General features: G+C 48.3%; 1 protein-coding gene across 8 annotated transcripts in view; it reads left to right on the plus strand.

The window, feature by feature from the left end:
- Positions 1-18,019, plus strand: part of TRAF7 (TNF receptor associated factor 7) — a 32,143-nt gene extending 14,124 nt beyond the window's left edge. For 3 of the 8 annotated variants that reach the window (XM_040441017.1, XM_040441019.1, XM_040441018.1), the window contains exons 2-21: positions 1,867-1,984; positions 2,346-2,403; positions 2,524-2,615; positions 4,436-4,552; positions 5,350-5,442; positions 7,846-7,879; positions 9,355-9,538; positions 10,555-10,689; positions 10,926-11,143; positions 11,375-11,448; positions 11,532-11,580; positions 11,660-11,787; positions 12,336-12,418; positions 12,809-12,848; positions 12,954-13,070; positions 13,649-13,771; positions 14,007-14,126; positions 14,588-14,719; positions 15,073-15,192; positions 15,994-18,019. In XM_040441017.1, the coding sequence (XP_040296951.1) occupies positions 1,907-1,984; positions 2,346-2,403; positions 2,524-2,615; positions 4,436-4,552; positions 5,350-5,442; positions 7,846-7,879; positions 9,355-9,538; positions 10,555-10,689; positions 10,926-11,143; positions 11,375-11,448; positions 11,532-11,580; positions 11,660-11,787; positions 12,336-12,418; positions 12,809-12,848; positions 12,954-13,070; positions 13,649-13,771; positions 14,007-14,126; positions 14,588-14,719; positions 15,073-15,192; positions 15,994-16,008 (2,010 nt within the window). In that variant the 5' untranslated portion in view covers positions 1,867-1,906 and the 3' untranslated portion in view covers positions 16,009-18,019. Of the gene's footprint in view, positions 1-1,866; positions 1,985-2,022; positions 2,180-2,345; positions 2,404-2,523; positions 2,616-4,435; positions 4,553-5,349; positions 5,443-7,845; positions 7,880-9,354; positions 9,539-10,554; positions 10,690-10,925; positions 11,144-11,374; positions 11,449-11,531; positions 11,581-11,659; positions 11,788-12,335; positions 12,419-12,808; positions 12,849-12,953; positions 13,071-13,648; positions 13,772-14,006; positions 14,127-14,587; positions 14,720-15,072; positions 15,193-15,993 lie in introns of those variants that run through there. The other 5 variants (XM_040441022.1, XM_040441024.1, XM_040441023.1 and 2 more) reach the window with 3 other exon arrangements.
- Positions 18,020-18,506: the final 487 nt, after the last annotated feature.

The following is an 18,506-nucleotide window of genomic DNA, read 5'->3' on the forward strand; positions in this document are numbered from 1 at the left end:
TGAACTTAACTCAGTATCCAGACCACTAATAGAGAGTAATAGACATAAACCTACACAGTCTTGGTTTGAGAAACTTTTAACATTTGAGTCCATCCCACGTAAACTGATCTCTCTGTGTTACTTGGCTTTGGTTACTCCCCGCTCCCCTGAAACACCGCAATACCTGAGGCATTGGGCTGCTGAACTTGAGGTGGAACTGAATGAGACTGACATTATGAGGATACATGCGCACTCCCACGGTTTCTCAAGGTGTACCAGGATACAGGAGCACACATACAAAGTCCTCACCCAGTGGTATATGACTCCGAAGCAAATGTTTATCAGGGGTATGAGACAGGACGATAAATGCTGGAGGTGTATGGAAGATACAGGTACTCTGTCTCACATCTTCTGGTCTTGTCCTAGGATCCGTCCATTCTGGGAAGGTGTCTTATCCACTATTCAGAAAATAACACATGTAGTTGTGGAAGTGCCCCCTACTCTTGTGCTCCTGTGGCTCCCGACTCCCTCTTTCTCTCCCTCAAAAAGATGCTTAACCACCCAATTACTCCAGGCGGCCAGGTTGCTCATCCCGCAGCACTGGTTGAGTACAGAACCCCCCACTGTAGAGGCATGGCTGAACAAGGTGGACCATATCTGTCGTATGGAGGAACTGGCGAGTTGGGAGGGCAGGAATCACAATAAATATGTGAAGCTTTGGACACCCTGGCTCATGTTTAGGGATGACCCTCCGAATAGTCAGACGGCACACGGGTCTTCTAGTAGTGGTACATTATGAGCTCACTGGTAGAGGGTATATATGCGCATTAATGGTACGCGTTCTAGACCATGTCTGAGTCACTGACAAAATAATACCTGTGAATATGAATACATTCAATATGCACTTTAGATATCTAATATGCTGCATACGAACGAGTGTCATGGATGGATTGTTGTTTTTGGTTATTCCTCTTTATCCTTCCCTCCCTCCTATTCCTTGTCCCTATCCCCATATCCTTCCCCTCCCCTTTTTCCTCTATTTCTGCGTCATTATGTTCACCAGTCATACTACAAGACCTTTATATACTGGTAAGATGCATCTGTAACCTTTGCATAATACTTGTATAATGGGATATGGTTATTCTGTCTATATGTGAAAAATGGGAAATTAGTATTGTCCTGTTATTTATATACGGAATTCTGTTTAGGTCCATATCTACAGTCCTTCAAGCTGTTATGTATACTCAAAGCAATGTACGATATCAACCACTTTGTATATGTCACTGCATAATGTTGTAGTATGTATTTTCAATATACTTTTCAATAAAAAGAGAATTTTCAAAGAATATAACTACTATAATACTGCCTCCTATGTACAAGGATATAACTACTATAATACTGCTCCTATGTACAAGAATATAACTACTATAATACTGCCTCCTATGTACAAGAATATAACTACTATAATACTGCTCCTATCTACAAGAATATAACTACTATAATACTGCCTCCTATGTACAAGAATATCACTACTATAATACTGCTCCTATGTACAAGAATATAACTACTATAATACTGCTCCTATGTACAAGAATATAACTACTATAATACCGCCTCCTATGTACAAGTATATAACTACTATAATACTGCTCCTATGTACAAGAATATAACTACTATAATACTGCCTCCTATGTACAAGAATATAACTACTATAATACTGCCTCCTATGTACAAGAATATAACTACTATAATACTGCCTCCTATGTACAGGAATATAACTACTATAATACTGCCTCCTATGTACAGGAATTATTGTACTGAAGTGACGGCCCCTATTTCTGAGTTCTGTCACAGATTTTTATGGCGGTTTTCTCTTTTTGTCTGCAGAGAGGATCCGCGCTTCTGCCCAGAGATGTCGGTGTAGATTATGACCTCGAGTAAGAATCCAAGATTCAGTCATTTTTCAGCTGGTGCCACGAACACACCACCAGAAAACACCGCCGGGGTACCAGCCTTTTCTCCACACTCTCTTCCCTGCTCCTCGTCTTGTGTGACTCCCACTTCTGATATAAAACAAATTGGTTCTAATTGGGAGGGGAAAATTCATGTAAAAGTGTCCCCCAGGTGGCGCTCTTCTACCTCTGGGTGATCAGCATCCAGCCCTGATTATTGTGGGGCTGACAATTTGTCTTTTGCAGAGGTTTGTAATTGTGAGCCCTGTACCGCCATCTTTCATCTTCTTTGCTGCCCTTTTTTTATACCTTGCGCTTTCTTACATCCCCCTCCTCCACCTCCATTCTTTACTCTTCCATTGTTCTCCATCGTTCATCATTTTATAATTTATTAATTTATTTATTTTTTCTTAGACCAGAATGGAAACCACGTTTGGTCCAGCCTTTACACCGGTGACCACCATTACTAAAGGTAAAGATTTTGGGCCGTTGTTTGTGTTTTTGGCTTTTTTTGTCTTTACTGAAAAGGTTAATAATACACAAATAAATGATATTTACAATTTATTAAAACCTTGTCTGGTTTTTCCTACAGCGGATGGTGCAAACACTTTCAAGCAGCACCGCCGGACGCCCTCCTCTTCCAGCACCTTAGCCTTCTCACCTCGAGATGATGATGATGTCATGGTAAGCAGCAAACGCAACCTCAAGAGGTTTTGTAGAGACCGGGGGCCCAGACTAAATATGTGCCCTCCGCACATCCAGCAGCCAGTCCTACCTATGGTGACCTTCGCCATTTCCCCTGTGAATTTCTCTTTTGGTTATTCAAATAATTTTTCCTATTTTTTTTTTCCTTTTCCTTTGACCTTTTTGTTTTTATACCAGTATCTTTTTGTGAAATTGGTTGAACATATTATAAAAGCAAAGAAGTGTCCATTTTTTTAAATAGCACCAAGTACCTATAATATAGATATTTAAGTTGTGCCCCTCTTTCCATTGCGGTCCTTTTTTATGCGCAGGAAGTATCGTTTTTGGTTCTTCGGGGGCGGGGCTATAAGATGTAGTTTGTGCAAGTGTTTTCTTTGCTTATTATTTTTAGTATTATTATTCGGGGGGTTTTTTTCTTTGTAAATTGTGTCCCCTTTAATTAGGTTATAAGAGAAGTTCAGGGGACAGTTCAAAGGGGTTGTCCAAGATTTTGATATTGACGGTCTTTGCCCATATCTGATCGTTGGGGAGGGGAAGGGGGGGGGGGGTTCTGACTCCCGACACCCCAGCCGATTAGCTGTTTGAATAGGCCATGGAGCTTCAGTGACCGATGTGGCCAGTGACGTCACAGTCATCGGTCACATGGCCTCGGCGCAGCTCAGTCCCATTCAAGTCTATGGGCCTGGGCTGCAATACCAAACATGGCCACTATACCAAGGACGGCGCTGTGCTTGGTTATCTTTGAGGAACCTCTTCAAACAACTGGCTGCAGTCCCAGGAATCGGAACCCCACTGATTAGATATTGATGACCAGTCCTGAGGATAGGCCACCAATATCAAAATGTTGGAGAGCCCCTTTAACATGCATTTTTTTTTTTTTTTTTTTCTGATTTTCCTCTGTAACTGGTGCTGAGATGTTTGCCTCCCGACTGCACTTTAGGGCCCGTCTGGGTTTGCTGAGATCCAGCAGTTTCCCAGCACCCGGTGATCATGTGATCGCCAGGACTACAGCAGTTAGCGGTGGGCGATCATTGATTGCCGAGTCTACAGTGATCAGTAATAAACCGTCTCTGCCTTTTCATCTGGGCAGTCCTGTCTCTGAAGCCAGTTCCCCTCTTCTCCAGATGTGTCATTTCTGTCCATCTGCAGACTCTGCTGTCTCTGCGGAGTTGTATTTGGACCAGAATTCTACTGGTTAAATTCTGCAAGAATCCCCCCCGAAACCCTAAAATGCCCCTATAATACAGATTTTTGCATGAGGGCGCAGAGTTACACTTCTGCAGCAAGCGTGCTGACTGACAGGAGCTCCCAGAACGCAGCGCTCTGTGCCAGCTTACAGAGTGCTGGTAATACAGTGGGCACGCCATCAGCCTATCTACGAAGGGGTTAAACCCAGTGGGTATAGCATTCCCCCTATATATCCCCCCCTCGGTATATCCCCCTCCCTCCTTCCCCGGGCTCCTCACATATCCAGCAGGAAGCAGCCAAGCTGACCGAATTCAATAGGAGGAAGTGTCTGCATATACACTCTCAGCGGCGCTGCCAGGACCGAGGCTGGAGTGTGGAGCCGCCACTGATATATAGGGTGTCCGGAGCCTCCCTGGTGCCAGGCAATGCGGGCGAATGTGAGATCGGCTCGGACGCTCCGGGATTAGCCGCTGGAGGGGCCGTCCACCCGAGACTTATAAAAATGTGAGCCCCCCCAGAGCGGGCTGCGGATCCTGCGGGGCCTGACGGATGGACATTGTACGTATGACATCGCTCATGGTCGCATCCCTTTGGGTTTGTTTTCTTCGCAGCCTCCGATTAGCAGCTCGCGGCGCTCGGACTCCGCCATATCTGTCCGCTCCTTGCACTCCGAGTCCAACATGCCCTTGCGCTCCACCTTCTCACTCCACGAAGAAGAGGAAGAGCCGGTAAGCGGAAAATCTTAAGAGTTGTAAGTAGTCCAGCCCCGTGCCCGTGCTCGGTCCTGGGTGGCTGCCCCCGTACGTTACACGTGTCCTGCGGCCGCAGCTTCATGCATGGGGTTCGGTAACTCATTACATTAGGACCCCATTTGTCATAAACCCCTTTTTATATGTCCTGTGTGGGGTATGGTGCGGGCCCTCTCAATAGGACCCCCTTCTGTTACCTGCTGCACAACAGTATCCTCAGGAAATACTTGCATTTCACTTAAAATAACAAATCTTTAGCGGGTTTTTTCCCTTGCATTGTGCCATTCCTCTGATATCCCTCCTGGAAATGTGTGAATATATTAACAGCTGGGTGTCGTCTTGTCAGAGGAGGCAAGTTAGCCCTGATTGGACAGGGACAGACTCATGGCTGAAGGTAGTAATCATTTGTCTATGTCTTATTTCCAGGGGGAATAATAGAGGGATCGAAAGGATGCTCCAGAATTTTTATTTTATGGGTGTTAAAAGTATTTACTAAAACAGCGGTGTCCGGAGAGCGGACCGGTCCTCTGTAAAGTGGCTTGATGGATCGGACACTGGTGTCGGATTGGGGGGGATCCGACTGCTGTGACCCCCCCCACAATGGTCAGAGGATGGAAGATGGCTGCACTGTGCTTATTATAAATGCTGTTCCGTAATTTTATAATAGTCACATGACAGGTGCAGGGAGATGAGCACAGGAACTCCCATCATTCAGGGGTCTCCAGGGTACAGCATGGCTATGGTCTCATTCACACCTGCCCTCTGTGTCCATACAGGACCCCCTGGTATTCGCGGAGCAGCCCTCGGTGAAGCTTTGCTGCCAGCTGTGCTGCAGTGTATTTAAAGACCCTGTTATTACCACGTGCGGGGTAAGTGACCTTTTGACATTGCCTTAAAAGGGTCTTCCAGTTTCCTGAAAAATTCTGCCACTTTCTAATAACATTTGTGTTTCAGTTTCAATACCTTTGCTGGCTGTCAGGGAATGGTCACATGCTGAGGGTAGAAACCTGTCCTGGACTAGTCCGGTTCACACAGCTGAGGGTTTGCTGCCATGTGTGCAAATTAGCACGGTCGGGATCTGGGTGAGATTTATGCAGAAAACTGCAGCGGTTTCCAAACTACAACCCCCAGCATGCTCTGACAGGCTGCGGCTTAACAGTTTGCCAACAGCTGGAACGCTGCAAGTTAGAAAACAGTGGCCTCCACTGACACGTTGTGATAGAGCTGTGAACAAGAACGCATATTGCCGAACCCATGCCATTTTCCTCTAGACAATCCCAGGCACCTGTTGGGGGTGGTAGTCTTCTTTCATTTTCAGCAATATCTGGGGAACATGTCATGTGTTGATGGACCCAACTTTTGGCAGCGTCGGTATAGCGGACGGCAGTGTGTTGTTTGGCAGCCGGCAGCACTTCTTGGCTGGGCGCGGCTCGGTGCACCTGTAGCTACATCTGTTCTCAGTGCCTGCTGGGAAAGTAGTGAAGGGGGCTTCTCGTATCCAGAGAGCCTGGGGGGAAACAATATGGCCGCCGGCTCATTAGTGTCGATCATGTCGCTCGGCCACTACAGTTATGGCTGATAACGGAGGACAATAGACTGCAGGCAGCTGCGGAGCCATAGGAGATGTGACGGACTGAAGGTTCGTGTCCCTTTAACGACGACCTTTTATCAGTTTAGCCCTAGTCTAATTATGGTCTTACCTTATAGGGTTCGTTGGCTGCGTTGATTTCGGCGCCTTATATTATAATGAGCCGACTCGGTTATACTAGGCGGAGACTCGCTGCGAGTCTCCGCCTAGTATAACCGTGTCGGCTCATAATATAAAGCGCGGAAATCAACGCGGAGGGGGGGGGGGGCAGTTCTTTGGGGAAAAAAGAAAAAAAAGTGCCGTGGCATCAGTGGGGGCCGCCCTATAAGGTAAGACCATAATTAGACCAGGGCTAAACTGATGAATGGTCCTCTTTAAGGCTCGGCCCTCCCCCGGAAATCTCTGAGCAGTGCTGGCCGAGCCATGGAAAGTTCTGCAGCAGGAAGCGCTCTGTTTCTTGCCCAGTATTGCTTCACAGCCGGCACCCAGCGCAGGAAGGGGGCAGGGAGCGTGTAATATCTCCGGGGGAGGGGGGGGACCTCTCTGGCCAGAAAACACAGTGAAAGTACAAGATGTGCGATCGTGAGAGAAAACCGAAAAGAGGAATCGCAAGGAGGAACGATTGAGAAACGCCCATGTGCAGTGCGACTGATTTTGTGTCCGTCTATACAGTAGTATCGGTTTAAAGGGGTCGTCCATGACTAATTCATATAGTACATGACAACCCCAGCCCTGTACCTCACATGGATCCGGAGATCTCCCCATTCATTGCTCCATTTGCTCTGCTTTGATTTATTTCAAGCAGGCAGCTCAGAGGGTGTGTCCTTTCTGCAGCAGCTCTCTCCCTATCACAGCTCAGACTGCATGTCCTCTCTGCAGCAGTTGAAGGATTGAACTGAGCATGTGCTACCAAGGTGGACGGAAGAATAAGTAAAGGAACAAACAGCAGGTGGCGCTATACAGATGCATTTTATTGCATAACTCAGTGGCCATACTACATTTTTTATTACATGCAATTACAAAAGTATTCAGATCCAGGTGCTGGTTTATAAAATGTAGAATATTTTTCGTGGGACACCCCCTGTAACCCCTTCACGACCTGGCTATTTTTTTTTTTTTTGCAATATACCGCTATACTTCCATATGCCTTTATATTTGCCTGTGCATAAAAAATACAGGGCATCTGTTAGGGCACCACACCTACAAGAGACAGTCCTGGGCACCTCCATTTGGGTCCTGGGTGTGATTGTAGTGGCACCAGTCCTTGCCCACTATGGCGATCCACAGCTTCTGAAGGATTTGACCTCCCCCCTACCCTTGTGCATTGCCCCTAATCTGGCTTGTGAGGGTTAACTGCCGGGATCAGCGTTTTCTATGACCACCCAGCACCTGTCGGGTCCATTTCTTTTTTAGAGCGATGTCCTCTTTGCAGAAAGAGCATCAATCTGCTGTGTGTCTCCTCGTTAAGCCACTAGGTGGCGCTGGCAGCCATTGGCTCGTCTCTAATACAAATAGGTTAATCTTTTCTTCCGTCCCCCTGTGTATGGATTATGTGACAGCGGATCAGAGAATGGATTGATGAGGCTGCGGGGCCTCGGCGGGCGGGTGTAGTATAGATGTGTGTGTGTGCTAGGAGAGGGCGCTGTCTGGACCGCTGCTGACTCTTGTCCCCTCTGCTCCACAGCATACGTTCTGCAGGAGGTGCGCCTTAACATCAGGTAGGTAGAGTCTTCTGTTACTACATTATAGTCTTTTCATAGGACGAGTCAAGGGGGAGACTCCGATATTCATTCATTTGCTGCTTTGAATGGCCTGTAATGACCTGAATAGGAGGACAGAGGCTGCACTACTGAGACATTCTGATGCCGACATGTCCCCTTCTGATATCTGTCACTAAATGCATCAATATCTACATCCTACACGTGGCTGTCATGTATATCTATGTGAGGAGAAGGGCATTAATACATTTAGTGATTTTGGAATCTCAGTAGTGCAGCCTCAGGCTTTGAGCCTGGATCATATGTCGGCCTAGGAACTCTTTTCTGCCTTTCAGATCACTCCATACACTCTTATGAGAGCCGCCATTGAGACAGGTCACATGACCATGCTGCCAGGTTTAACTAGACTGTTTAAAGGGGTTTCCCGGGCGTTAGATTTTAATGGCCTATCCTCAGGATGGGACATCAATATCTGATCGATGGGGGTCTTACCTTAACTACCTGCACCTCCACTGTTCAGCTGTGAGCGCCGCAGCCTCTTCCTAGGTCAGTGACATCACATCCATCGGTCACATGACCTGGGTGCAGCTCAATCCTATTCAAGTGAATGGGGCCGACCTGCAGTACCAAGCACAGCCACTATACAATGGATGGCGCTGTGAGAAGGCCGCGGTGCTCCGGTGAGTGCCACAGCTGATCGGCAAGGGTGCCAGGAGTCGACCCCTCCCCCCACTAATTAGATACCGATGACTTATCCTGAGGATAGGTCATCAATATCGAACTCTCGGAAAACCCTTTTAAAAACGAAAACTATGTATTTTTACTTTTTCACACAAAAAATGGCAATATTGCGGGGGGAAAAAACAAAAACAATTTTCTTAAAATTTTAAAATAATTAAAGCCCAATTTGATCCTAAACATTTGAAAATCACTTTAAAGAGCATGTGACAGCAGGATCAACCCTTTTAAACTAGCCACGCTCTCTGGTAGGGTTGATCCTGCTGATTAAAAATGCTACTTGTCTTGTGAAAATCGGTTGTGGCGTCCCCGAGAAAAAATATACTTTTATTCTTTTTACGCAGATGGAGACTTTAGTGCACCAAAGGGCGTGGCCAGCTGAGGTGCACTGAGGGACTAGGCCACGCCCCTTGGTGCACTGAAGCCCTCACTAGCATGAAGAATAAAAGTCTTTCTTTCCCGGGAACGCCTCAACCGATTGTCACAGTACAGGTGTCATTTTAGTCAGCAGGAGTAACCCTACCAGGTGGCGTGCCTGGATTAATTGGGTTAATCCTGCTGTCAGAGGCTCTTTAATAACCTAACAATAGAAAGGTTATAGCCGTATGATCAGTACATGCAAAAGATCCCCCAAAATTGTTCCGGTGATTAAGACCCAAAGCAGCGTGGGCATTAAGGGGTTAAGTCGGGTGTCTGGCACTGACATAATCCTGTTTCCTCTTCTCTCCTCGTACCAGAGAAGTGCCCGGTGGACAATGCCAAACTAACGGTGGTGGTGAATAACATCGCCGTCGCGGAGCAGATAGGGGAGCTTTTTATCCATTGTAAATACGGCTGCCGCCCCTGCGCCAATGGGAAGCCAACGACATACGAGGTGGACCCCCATGGCTGCCCCTTCACCATTAAACTAAGTGCCAGAAAGTAAGTGTCCGGTGAGGGTTGCATTAGGGAGGTCCGGGTACTGAATCCTGGTGGCGGCCAAACGGGCGCAGCCTCCAAGGTGAATGGCGAAGAAATCCTCCTATCCTCACAATAGATTGGAGGGGGTCCGACATCAGCACCCCGGACCAGCTGTTTAAACTGGCCATGGCACTGGGGTCTCTTCCTCAGTCTGTGATGTCACATCCATCAGCCACATGTCTTTTGTGCAGCTCAGTCCCATTCAAGTGAATGGGATTGAGCTGCAATACCAAGCACAGCCACTATACGATGGACGGCGCTGTGCTTGGTAGAGGCCACACAGCTCTTGTCCAAATGGGTGATCAGTGAGGGTGCTGGGAGTTGGACCCCCACTGATCAGATACTGATGATCTATCCTGACTATAGGTCATCAAAGGGTTTTTTCAGGAGTTTAATGTTGATGGCCTATTCTCAGAATGGATCCATATCTGGATCGGTGGGGGTCCAACTCCTGGCAGCCCCACCGATCAGCTGTATGAAGAGGCCATAGTGCTCCAGTGAGTGCTGCAGCCTTCTCTCTGCTCACCAATCACAGCGCTGTCCATTGTATAGTGGCCGTGCTTGGTATTGCATCCCTGGCCCATTCACTTGAATGGGACTTAGTGGCACCTAGGTCATGTGACTGATGAATGTGATGTCACAGGCCTAAAAGGAGACCAGCGCTCACTGCGGCACCCCAGCCTCTTCAGACAGCTGATCGGTGGGTGTCACGAATCGGACCCCCACAGATCTGATAGTGACGACCTATCCTGAGGACATCAACAATATAAAATTTCTGGAAACCCCCTTTAATCATTGGAAGTCCCTACCTTGACAAAGGGATAACTGCATATGAGTACTAAGGTGGGAAACCTCTGGATGATTTGACATGATGGGAGTTGTAGTTGACTAACACTGGATTGTTTGACTACTCCTCTTGTCAGTATGGCTCTAGGACTCGCGTCTCATCCCTCACGTCTTTCCTTCTGTCGTTGCAGGGACCATGAAGGCAGTTGTGATTATCGGCCGGTGCGTTGTCCTAATAATCCGAACTGCCCCCCACTGCTGAAAATGAACCTGGAGGCCCACCTGAAGGAGTGTGAACACATCAAGTGCCCTCATTCAAAGTATGGGTATGTTCAGGGGTGGGGTGGAGTAGCTCAACCCACATAGAAGCTGCTGGTGGACAGAGCATACATGACCTACAAGGCTTATAGGGACCCCGTCTGTAAACGTAGTCCACAGGACCCATTTAGAACCGGTTTGATGTATGTACCGGGAACATATGGCAAACATGCTGCAGTGTGAATGTAGCTTATGGGTGTTGTTGTGCTATATGATATTATACCTGCTTCCGTCTGCCATCCAGGTGCACGTTCATTGGGAACCAGGACACCTACGAAACACACCTAGAGACCTGTAAATTTGAGGGTCTCAAGGAATTCCTCCAGCAGACAGATGACCGATTCCACGAAATGCAAGTGGCCATGACACAGAAAGACCAGGAGATCGCCTTCCTCCGCTCCATGCTTGGAAAACTCTCAGAGAAGATCGACCAGCTGGAGAAGAACCTAGATCTTAAGTTTGGTAGGTCGTGGTCCAAGTCCGTTTTATATCAGCGGCCTTCTAGCTGCTGTGAACTATGCTGTTTCAACATCCTGGGAGTTGTAGTTTTCCAACAGCCGAAGAGCCATGAGCTAGAACCGGACCTGAATAAACAGACCAGACAACCTATGAGTTCCCAGGAATCAGGCTGGGTGGAGGCTGACTGTAGGGTTGTTCCTGCTCCTGGACCTGAACCTTGTTTTTCCTTTACAGATGTCTTGGACGAGAACCAAAGCAAGCTGAGCGAAGACTTGATGGAGTTCCGCAGAGATGCCTCAATGCTGAATGTGAGCTGAGCAGACATCAGAAAGTAAGTGCCCCCCTGCTGTCCCGCACGTCGCCTCTCACCATACACCTCTCTGTGTTACAGGATGAACTTTCCCACATCAACGCTCGGCTGAACATGGGAATACTTGGCTGTAAGTAGAAGACAAGACACTAGCCTCTCACTAACCCTTTGCAGCTGCTCCTCCACTGACTGCCTGTTCTTCTCTGCAGCCTACGACCCCCAGCAGATATTTAAGTGTAAGGGTACTTTCGTGGGGCACCAAGGCCCAGTGTGGTGTTTATGCGTCTACTCCATAGGAGATCTGCTGTTTAGTGGCTCCTCTGACAAAACCATAAAGGTAATGAGTGTTTCCATACTCACCATGTGTGGTCCTTGTACTGATTGTGTGAGCGTGGTCCTGGCCCTGGCTGTGAGCGTGGTCCTGGCCCTGGCTGTGAGCGTGGTCCTGGCCCTGACTGTGAGCGTGGTCCTGGCCCTGGCTGTGAGCGTGGTCCTGGCCCTGGCTGTGAGCGTGGTCCTGGCCCTGGCTGTGAGCGTGGTCCTGGCCCTGGCTGTGAGCGTGGTCCTGGCCCTGGCTGTGAGCGTGGTCCTGGCCCTGGCTGTGAGCGTGGTCCTGGCCCTGGCTGTGAGCGTGGTCCTGGCCCTGGCTGTGAGCGTGGTCCTGGCCCTGGCTGTGAGCGTGGTCCTGGCCCTGGCTGTGAGCGTGGTCCTGGCCCTGGCTGTGAGCGTGGTCCTGGCCCTGGCTGTGAGCGTGGTCCTGGCCCTGGCTGTGAGCGTGGTCCTGGCCCTGGCTGCGAGCGCGGTCCTGGCCCTGGCTGTGAGCGCGGTCCAAGTACTGTGGTCCTACTCCCTTTATCACCATCCTTACACTGGCATCTCTTCTAGGTGTGGGACACCTGTACAACGTACAAATGCCAAAAGACGCTGGAGGGGCATGACGGCATCGTACTGGCCCTTTGTATTCAAGGGTGAGTCCTTAAACCACCGTGCGAAAACCGCGTCATTGCTTTTGTTACATTATAAGCCGTCAGCGTCAAGTGTTCAGTTCTTCTGCAGCGCCACCACAGGAGAAAGGAAGCATTACACAGTCCTCATAGAAATCGGTGGGCTGTGTGTGTAATGCAGGACTGGACAGATCCTCCAGAGATGCTATTTGTAGCCGTTTTTTTGCCCTGAGCAATAGTTGAGGGTCTTGAACAGGAGACCCCTCAGAATAGGGTGTATGATTGTTCAGATGTGTCCATTACTATGACTAGAAATGATGGCGGCACGCTGAATATCTTCCGCGCCTATTATCACAGTACGTTGGAGTCCGTCTTGTCCATTGGTATTGATTCCTTGTTTCTCCTGTTCTACAGAAGCAAGCTCTACAGCGGCTCAGCGGACTGCACCATAATTGTGAGTATGATGGCCGGCGTGCTCCCCAGATGCAGGTACCTGGAGGAATGATGGCGGACAGCCCAATTCATTGTGACCTGCTATAGCGAGTGTCTCTGCTTTCAGGTGTGGGACATCCCAACTCTCATGAAAGTGAACACTATCCGAGCGCATGACAACCCAGTGTGCACTCTAGTGTCCTCACACAACATGCTCTTCAGCGGCTCCCTAAAAGCCATCAAGGTTGGTGCCCATCTCTGTGGGTTTCTTACAATTAGCCAGAGTCCGACCGACGCGACCTAGTACTGGGGGAATGTCGGATCCTAAGGGTTATATACAGATTTGCAAACAATTGATTTTTCTCTCTAAATCTACAGGAAAAATGAGGCAAGTTTGCAGTAGGTCTTAAGTAAAAATGTCCTATTGTTTTTCTACAGCCTCTGTGCGGAGCTATGTGTCTCCATGGTAACAGACAACAAACCACTTTTGTGTCGTGTAATCCTGCAGTCTCATACTGTCCTCCATTTAGCCTCTGCATTATGCTCCCATATGAGCCAGAAGTAGAGGACAGACAGAAGGGAATGGGACTGCAGGATCCGACTACCCAGGGCTTGTCTGTTGTTGTTACCATGGAAACTCATAGTTGTGCAATGAATTTGCAGAAATAAAATGATAAGAAAATTCAAATTAACACTTATTGCAAAATTGAGAGAATTGAAAAATAAATATTTGCAAAGGTGGACGTAGCCTTTAACCCTTTATTTTAGGATAGTAGTAGGAGATGACCAGAAGTGACCCCATGTTTCTTTTCCTCTGTGCAGGTTTGGGACATAGTGGGTACAGATTTAAAGCTGAAGAAGGAGCTGACCGGTCTTAACCACTGGGTCCGTGCACTGGTGGCCTCACAGAACTACTTGTACAGCGGATCTTACCAGACCATAAAGGTGAGAGATGATGAGGGCAACTCGGTCATATTAAAGGAGCACTCCGGGGAAAAAGGTGATGCACTGTTTTATCACTAGAGCAGGGCTGAGGGGGCGCAGCATGACCATAGATAATCCCTGTGTCATGCTGCACCCCTCAGGCCCTGCCTTAGACACAGCACAGCCTATCAGTTCCTTAGAAAGGTCAAGAAGATATTAAATATCATCAGAACATTTCTTCCGTCTTCTTCACCAGATATGGGACATTCGGACCCTGGAGTGTGTCCACGTCCTGCAGACTTCGGGTGGAAGTGTTTACTCCATTGCCGTCACCAACCACCACATCGTGTGCGGGACATATGAAAATCTCATCCACGTGAGTAGAAATGTTAATTCACACGTACTACATAAGAATTCTATAAAATAGAAGGATGTGGAAGAGAGATCTACGGCCCCCCTCTTAATATTCTGCAGAACTACTAGCGATCCCTCTTCTATTCCGCCATCTTTATTCTGGTGACTCGTAGCTGTCATCAGGGGAGGATTGGCCATAGACCGTACAGGGAAATTTCCCTGGGGGCCGCCTGGGCCCTCCTCACGGCCGGCCAGTGGAAGTTTTTGGGGATGTATTTTGTGATGTATGGCTCTGTTGGGGCGGTATAATGTGCCACAATATGGTATTGCTGGCCCTGCCTTCCATCAATTTGGACCCAGCTACAAAACGGGGCCACTTTTAGTATGTTTTCCAGGCCACTTTAAGTTCCCAGTCCACCCCTGGCAGTCTTCTCTCTTTTTTTTTTTCTTATATAACTAGTTTTTGTTCTTTATCTTCTCCAGGTCTGGGACATCGAGTCCAAGGAACAAGTTCGTACATTAACCGGACACGTGGGGACAGTGTACGCTTTAGCCGTCATCTCCACCCCTGACCAAACTAAGGTTTTCAGTGCCTCGTATGACAGATCTTTACGGGTACGTGACTCCTTATTGCTTCAATTATCCAAAAATGACTATGGGGGCCACAGTTAAGATGTCAGCTTTCCTTATTGACCTGTTTATCAAGATCTGGCCAAAAGTGCATGCAAGTTCTGTGGGGAGATAAGTGGCTGCCATAGTGCTGCTTATCACTGAGAAATCGGATAAACACAACCCCTGATGTCACTAGAGGCTCTGCCAACAGCCATAGACGCTGCTCCTCCACAGGTTTAGATATCTCAGACCTCTCCAGGGCATTTGCATTAAAGTCTAACTCTTCAGCTTCATGCCTGAATCTGACCGGATCCAACCACTGAGCATGACATGTCTGCCACTCTCTTCTTCTTCAGGTCTGGAGTATGGATAACATGATTTGCACACAGACATTGCTGAGACATCAGGGCAGTGTGACCGCATTGGCCGTATCCAGGGGACGTCTGTTTTCCGGTGCCGTAGACAGTACAGTAAAGGTAAGTTCTGGCCATTACTTTGTGTGGTGGCATCTGAAGGCCACTAGATGGCATCATTACTGCAGGCCGTTCCGAGCTTGGACTTGCATGTCTGGGATAGGACACCATGAAGGATCGTCTGGATTAGACAACCACTTTCCTGATTCTGGTTAGGCTAGTTTCACACTAGCGGCAGGGGGCTCCGGCGGGTGAACAGCCTGTCGAATCCGTCCTGCCGCTAGTTCACGTGTGCCCCTGGACTGCCGCTCCGTCCCTATTGACTATAATGGGGGCGGGGTTCCGGCGTCAGCACGGCGAGAGGCAGCCGGACTAAAAGTACTGCATGCAGTGCTGCCGCCGGAACCCTGCCCCCGCCCCATTATAGTCAATAGGGACAGAGCGGCAGTCCGGGGGCACACTTGAACTAGCGGCAGGACGGATCCGACAGGCTGTTCACCCGCCGGAGCCCCCTGCCGCTAGTGTGAAAGTACCCTTAGTCAGCTATTGTCAGTGCGGCGACAAAATTATCCCATTACATGGAATTCCCATTGATTTCCATAGAAGCCCTTTACCTCCCCATGGCAAAAGATACCCCTTTGCAGTGCCCTCTGATAGATGGGCGGTCTCTCCCATAATGGGGTCCTTACTTCACAATTCCCTAATAAATCATACTTTTTTGGGAAAGACTTGCTATTTCTCCACTTTAAGCTTCATTAAAAATGATCTATAGTCAGGTACTACTGCCCATGACAGTAACTCCCATTTTCCATCCCTTGGCTGCATTGATTGACTGCTACTCACTCATTCTTCTTGCCTTCTTAGGTCTGGACCTGCTAATTGTGACCAAACACCTCCAGTTATAGCCTCTGCCCAAACCGCTGCCAAGTCTTCTGTGCCAGCCTTCCACATATGATGCCACGGACACGTCACTTTTGATAACAGAACTTTTTTGGGACCTTGTCCTCCTCCTGCTGGAACGTTCTTTCTCCCAGTTCTGAGCTCTGACACCACAGCGATATTGGAACTAAATGCAACGGCGCACAGGAAAAAGCCAGTCCACCCTAGCTGTGCCTGCTGTGCCCTCTATGCTGGGCAGGAAATTATAGCGATAAAGGTGACTGTGGGATCAGGAATGGATAGTCAATATTATTACGGGCTGGACAAGGGTTAAAAGTCATTGTCTTATTGCATCATGGGTTGCTCCAAAGTAGTGGTCGCCTGAGCTATGAAGTTGTTTCTCTTGTGTAGGCTTACTTTAGCTTGACACATTTCACCCCGATCTGCCCGGGCATTGTGCCCAGTGTGATAATGTGATAAAATGCTGCCGGGTCCACACATGGCAGCTGCCGGCGACAGGACACAGGCCTTTTAAAGAGGATCATATACATTGTTATATACCGTCTCCACAAAAAATGTTACTCCCAGACTAGTCGAGTTATGATAGATCATGCCACTAGGTGGCACCATTCTCACGGCCGCACCTTGTCTTTAGCCCTGTCCACCACTGGAGGGCATAAGTGCTTGCGTCCTACTTCCCGTCCTGCTGTAGGTATATACTGCGGTGTATTCTACACTACAAGGCGGGTAAGTATGGCACAAGAGTCTGTGCCATGCTGAGGAGAGGGGCATCGGGACGAGCTGTAGAATATCATTAAGAAGGGGAGCAGTACCATATATAGTGAAAGGAGCACCCCAATATTCTTGGCATAACAGAAAAGTCAGTTTGTGACTTTTTTATTTATTTCAGGGGTTAACGGGCAAATCATCCCTTGAAGACTCCCATTACTAAATGCACATGTGTGGAGTAGCCAAGATCTACTTGGATTGGCACAGTTGCCTTCCCCTTTAAGGAATGTAATCCGCACCCCCCTCAATACTGTAATGACCCACATACTCCTTGGGTCCCTACACCTGGGCTGGGCGCTTATCGCTGCTGTAACCCCCAGTCCAGTTGTCCCATAGCCACCAAAGAATGTGACCCATGATCAGACCCCACTGTCACTATGGACCTGAGCAGCTCGATGATAACATGGAGCTATAGGAAGGTATTTATTTATACAGGTTTGACTATCCAGCTCTTGTAGAACTAGCTGGCGGCATTGCTGGGCCTTGTAGTACCTCTGGTCTGTACCATTGTAAGGGGCGGGAGGGAGGCGGGTCTTGTACAAGCGCTCGCTTCTTTTTGTCACGGATGTTTTTACGGTTTTGTACACAATGTATTAGTGTATAGGTCGTCCCGCTCGTGATTATATACTGTGCACGCCCATCACTGTATATACTGTAGATTTTTATCATTATTTTAAATGGACGCTCGGCGAGGTTGGTGCTCAGAACAGCTTTCTCGCGTCACTCCTGGATATATCGGACTATGAAAATCCTAAGGAGCATTTACCTCCAAATGTAAAAAAAAAATTCTATAAAAATCACCAGCAAATAGAAGTCCTGGGGGGACAGTACGGCAGCAGTCATGGGGGTTGTCACCCAGCTTTCCCAGAGGCTGACAACACAAGGACTTCTGTCTCCTGGTGATTTTGTGGGATTCTGGAGGTGAGTGCTCGCTCCTCATCACTACTTTTCACCCTCTTGTGAAGTGAAGCGGCCTCTCCTGCCTGCAGCGAGCGCAGGGGGTCTGGATGGATCATACTAATGGGGCCCATTCCCATCTCTATCCATCTTACTTCCCAGCAGTGACTCTCCAGGTACGCCTCGCCCCGTGGCATCCCGGCTTCACTCCCGTCATACATCACTTCTCATAAACTCATTTTTTGAGCCCCTTTTTTCTACGGTTTTTAAATATTGTATTATAGAATCAGCGAATCTTCATTAAAAATAAAACTGAAATGAAGGTGAGTGAGCGTTATCTGTGTCATTTAATAGCGCCATCCTCCGCTCGGCATATAGCGCTGCCAAAGAGGGGCCCCAATGGAAAATCTGTCAGATAGGCACAGGTTCCACCTCTGGGACACACTCCTATCTCTAAAATGTGGCCCCCCAAAGTGCAAAGAAAGCAGCTGCGCACCCTCCATTCACCGCTGGGGAAGTTCAGAAAATAGCCGAGCACTTGCATGGCATATTTCTAGTGAACGGAGAGGTGGCCTCGCTTGCACAGTTTACACTCCATTCACTGCTTTAGGACTGAAAATAGCCGAGCATGCTCACTTAGCTATTTTCGGAACGTCCATAGCCATAAAAAGAGTGCAAGCGGCGCATGCGCAGTGCGCTCTCATTCACTACAGAGTCCTCATTCTGGAGGAGCGAGTCTCAGAGGTGGAACCTGCACCTATCTGACGGTAGCATATACTAGCGATACCATATCGACATCCTAGATGGGACAA

Source organism: Bufo bufo, chromosome 7 (assembly GCF_905171765.1).
Source record: "Bufo bufo chromosome 7, aBufBuf1.1, whole genome shotgun sequence".
NCBI lineage: Eukaryota > Metazoa > Chordata > Amphibia > Anura > Bufonidae > Bufo > Bufo bufo.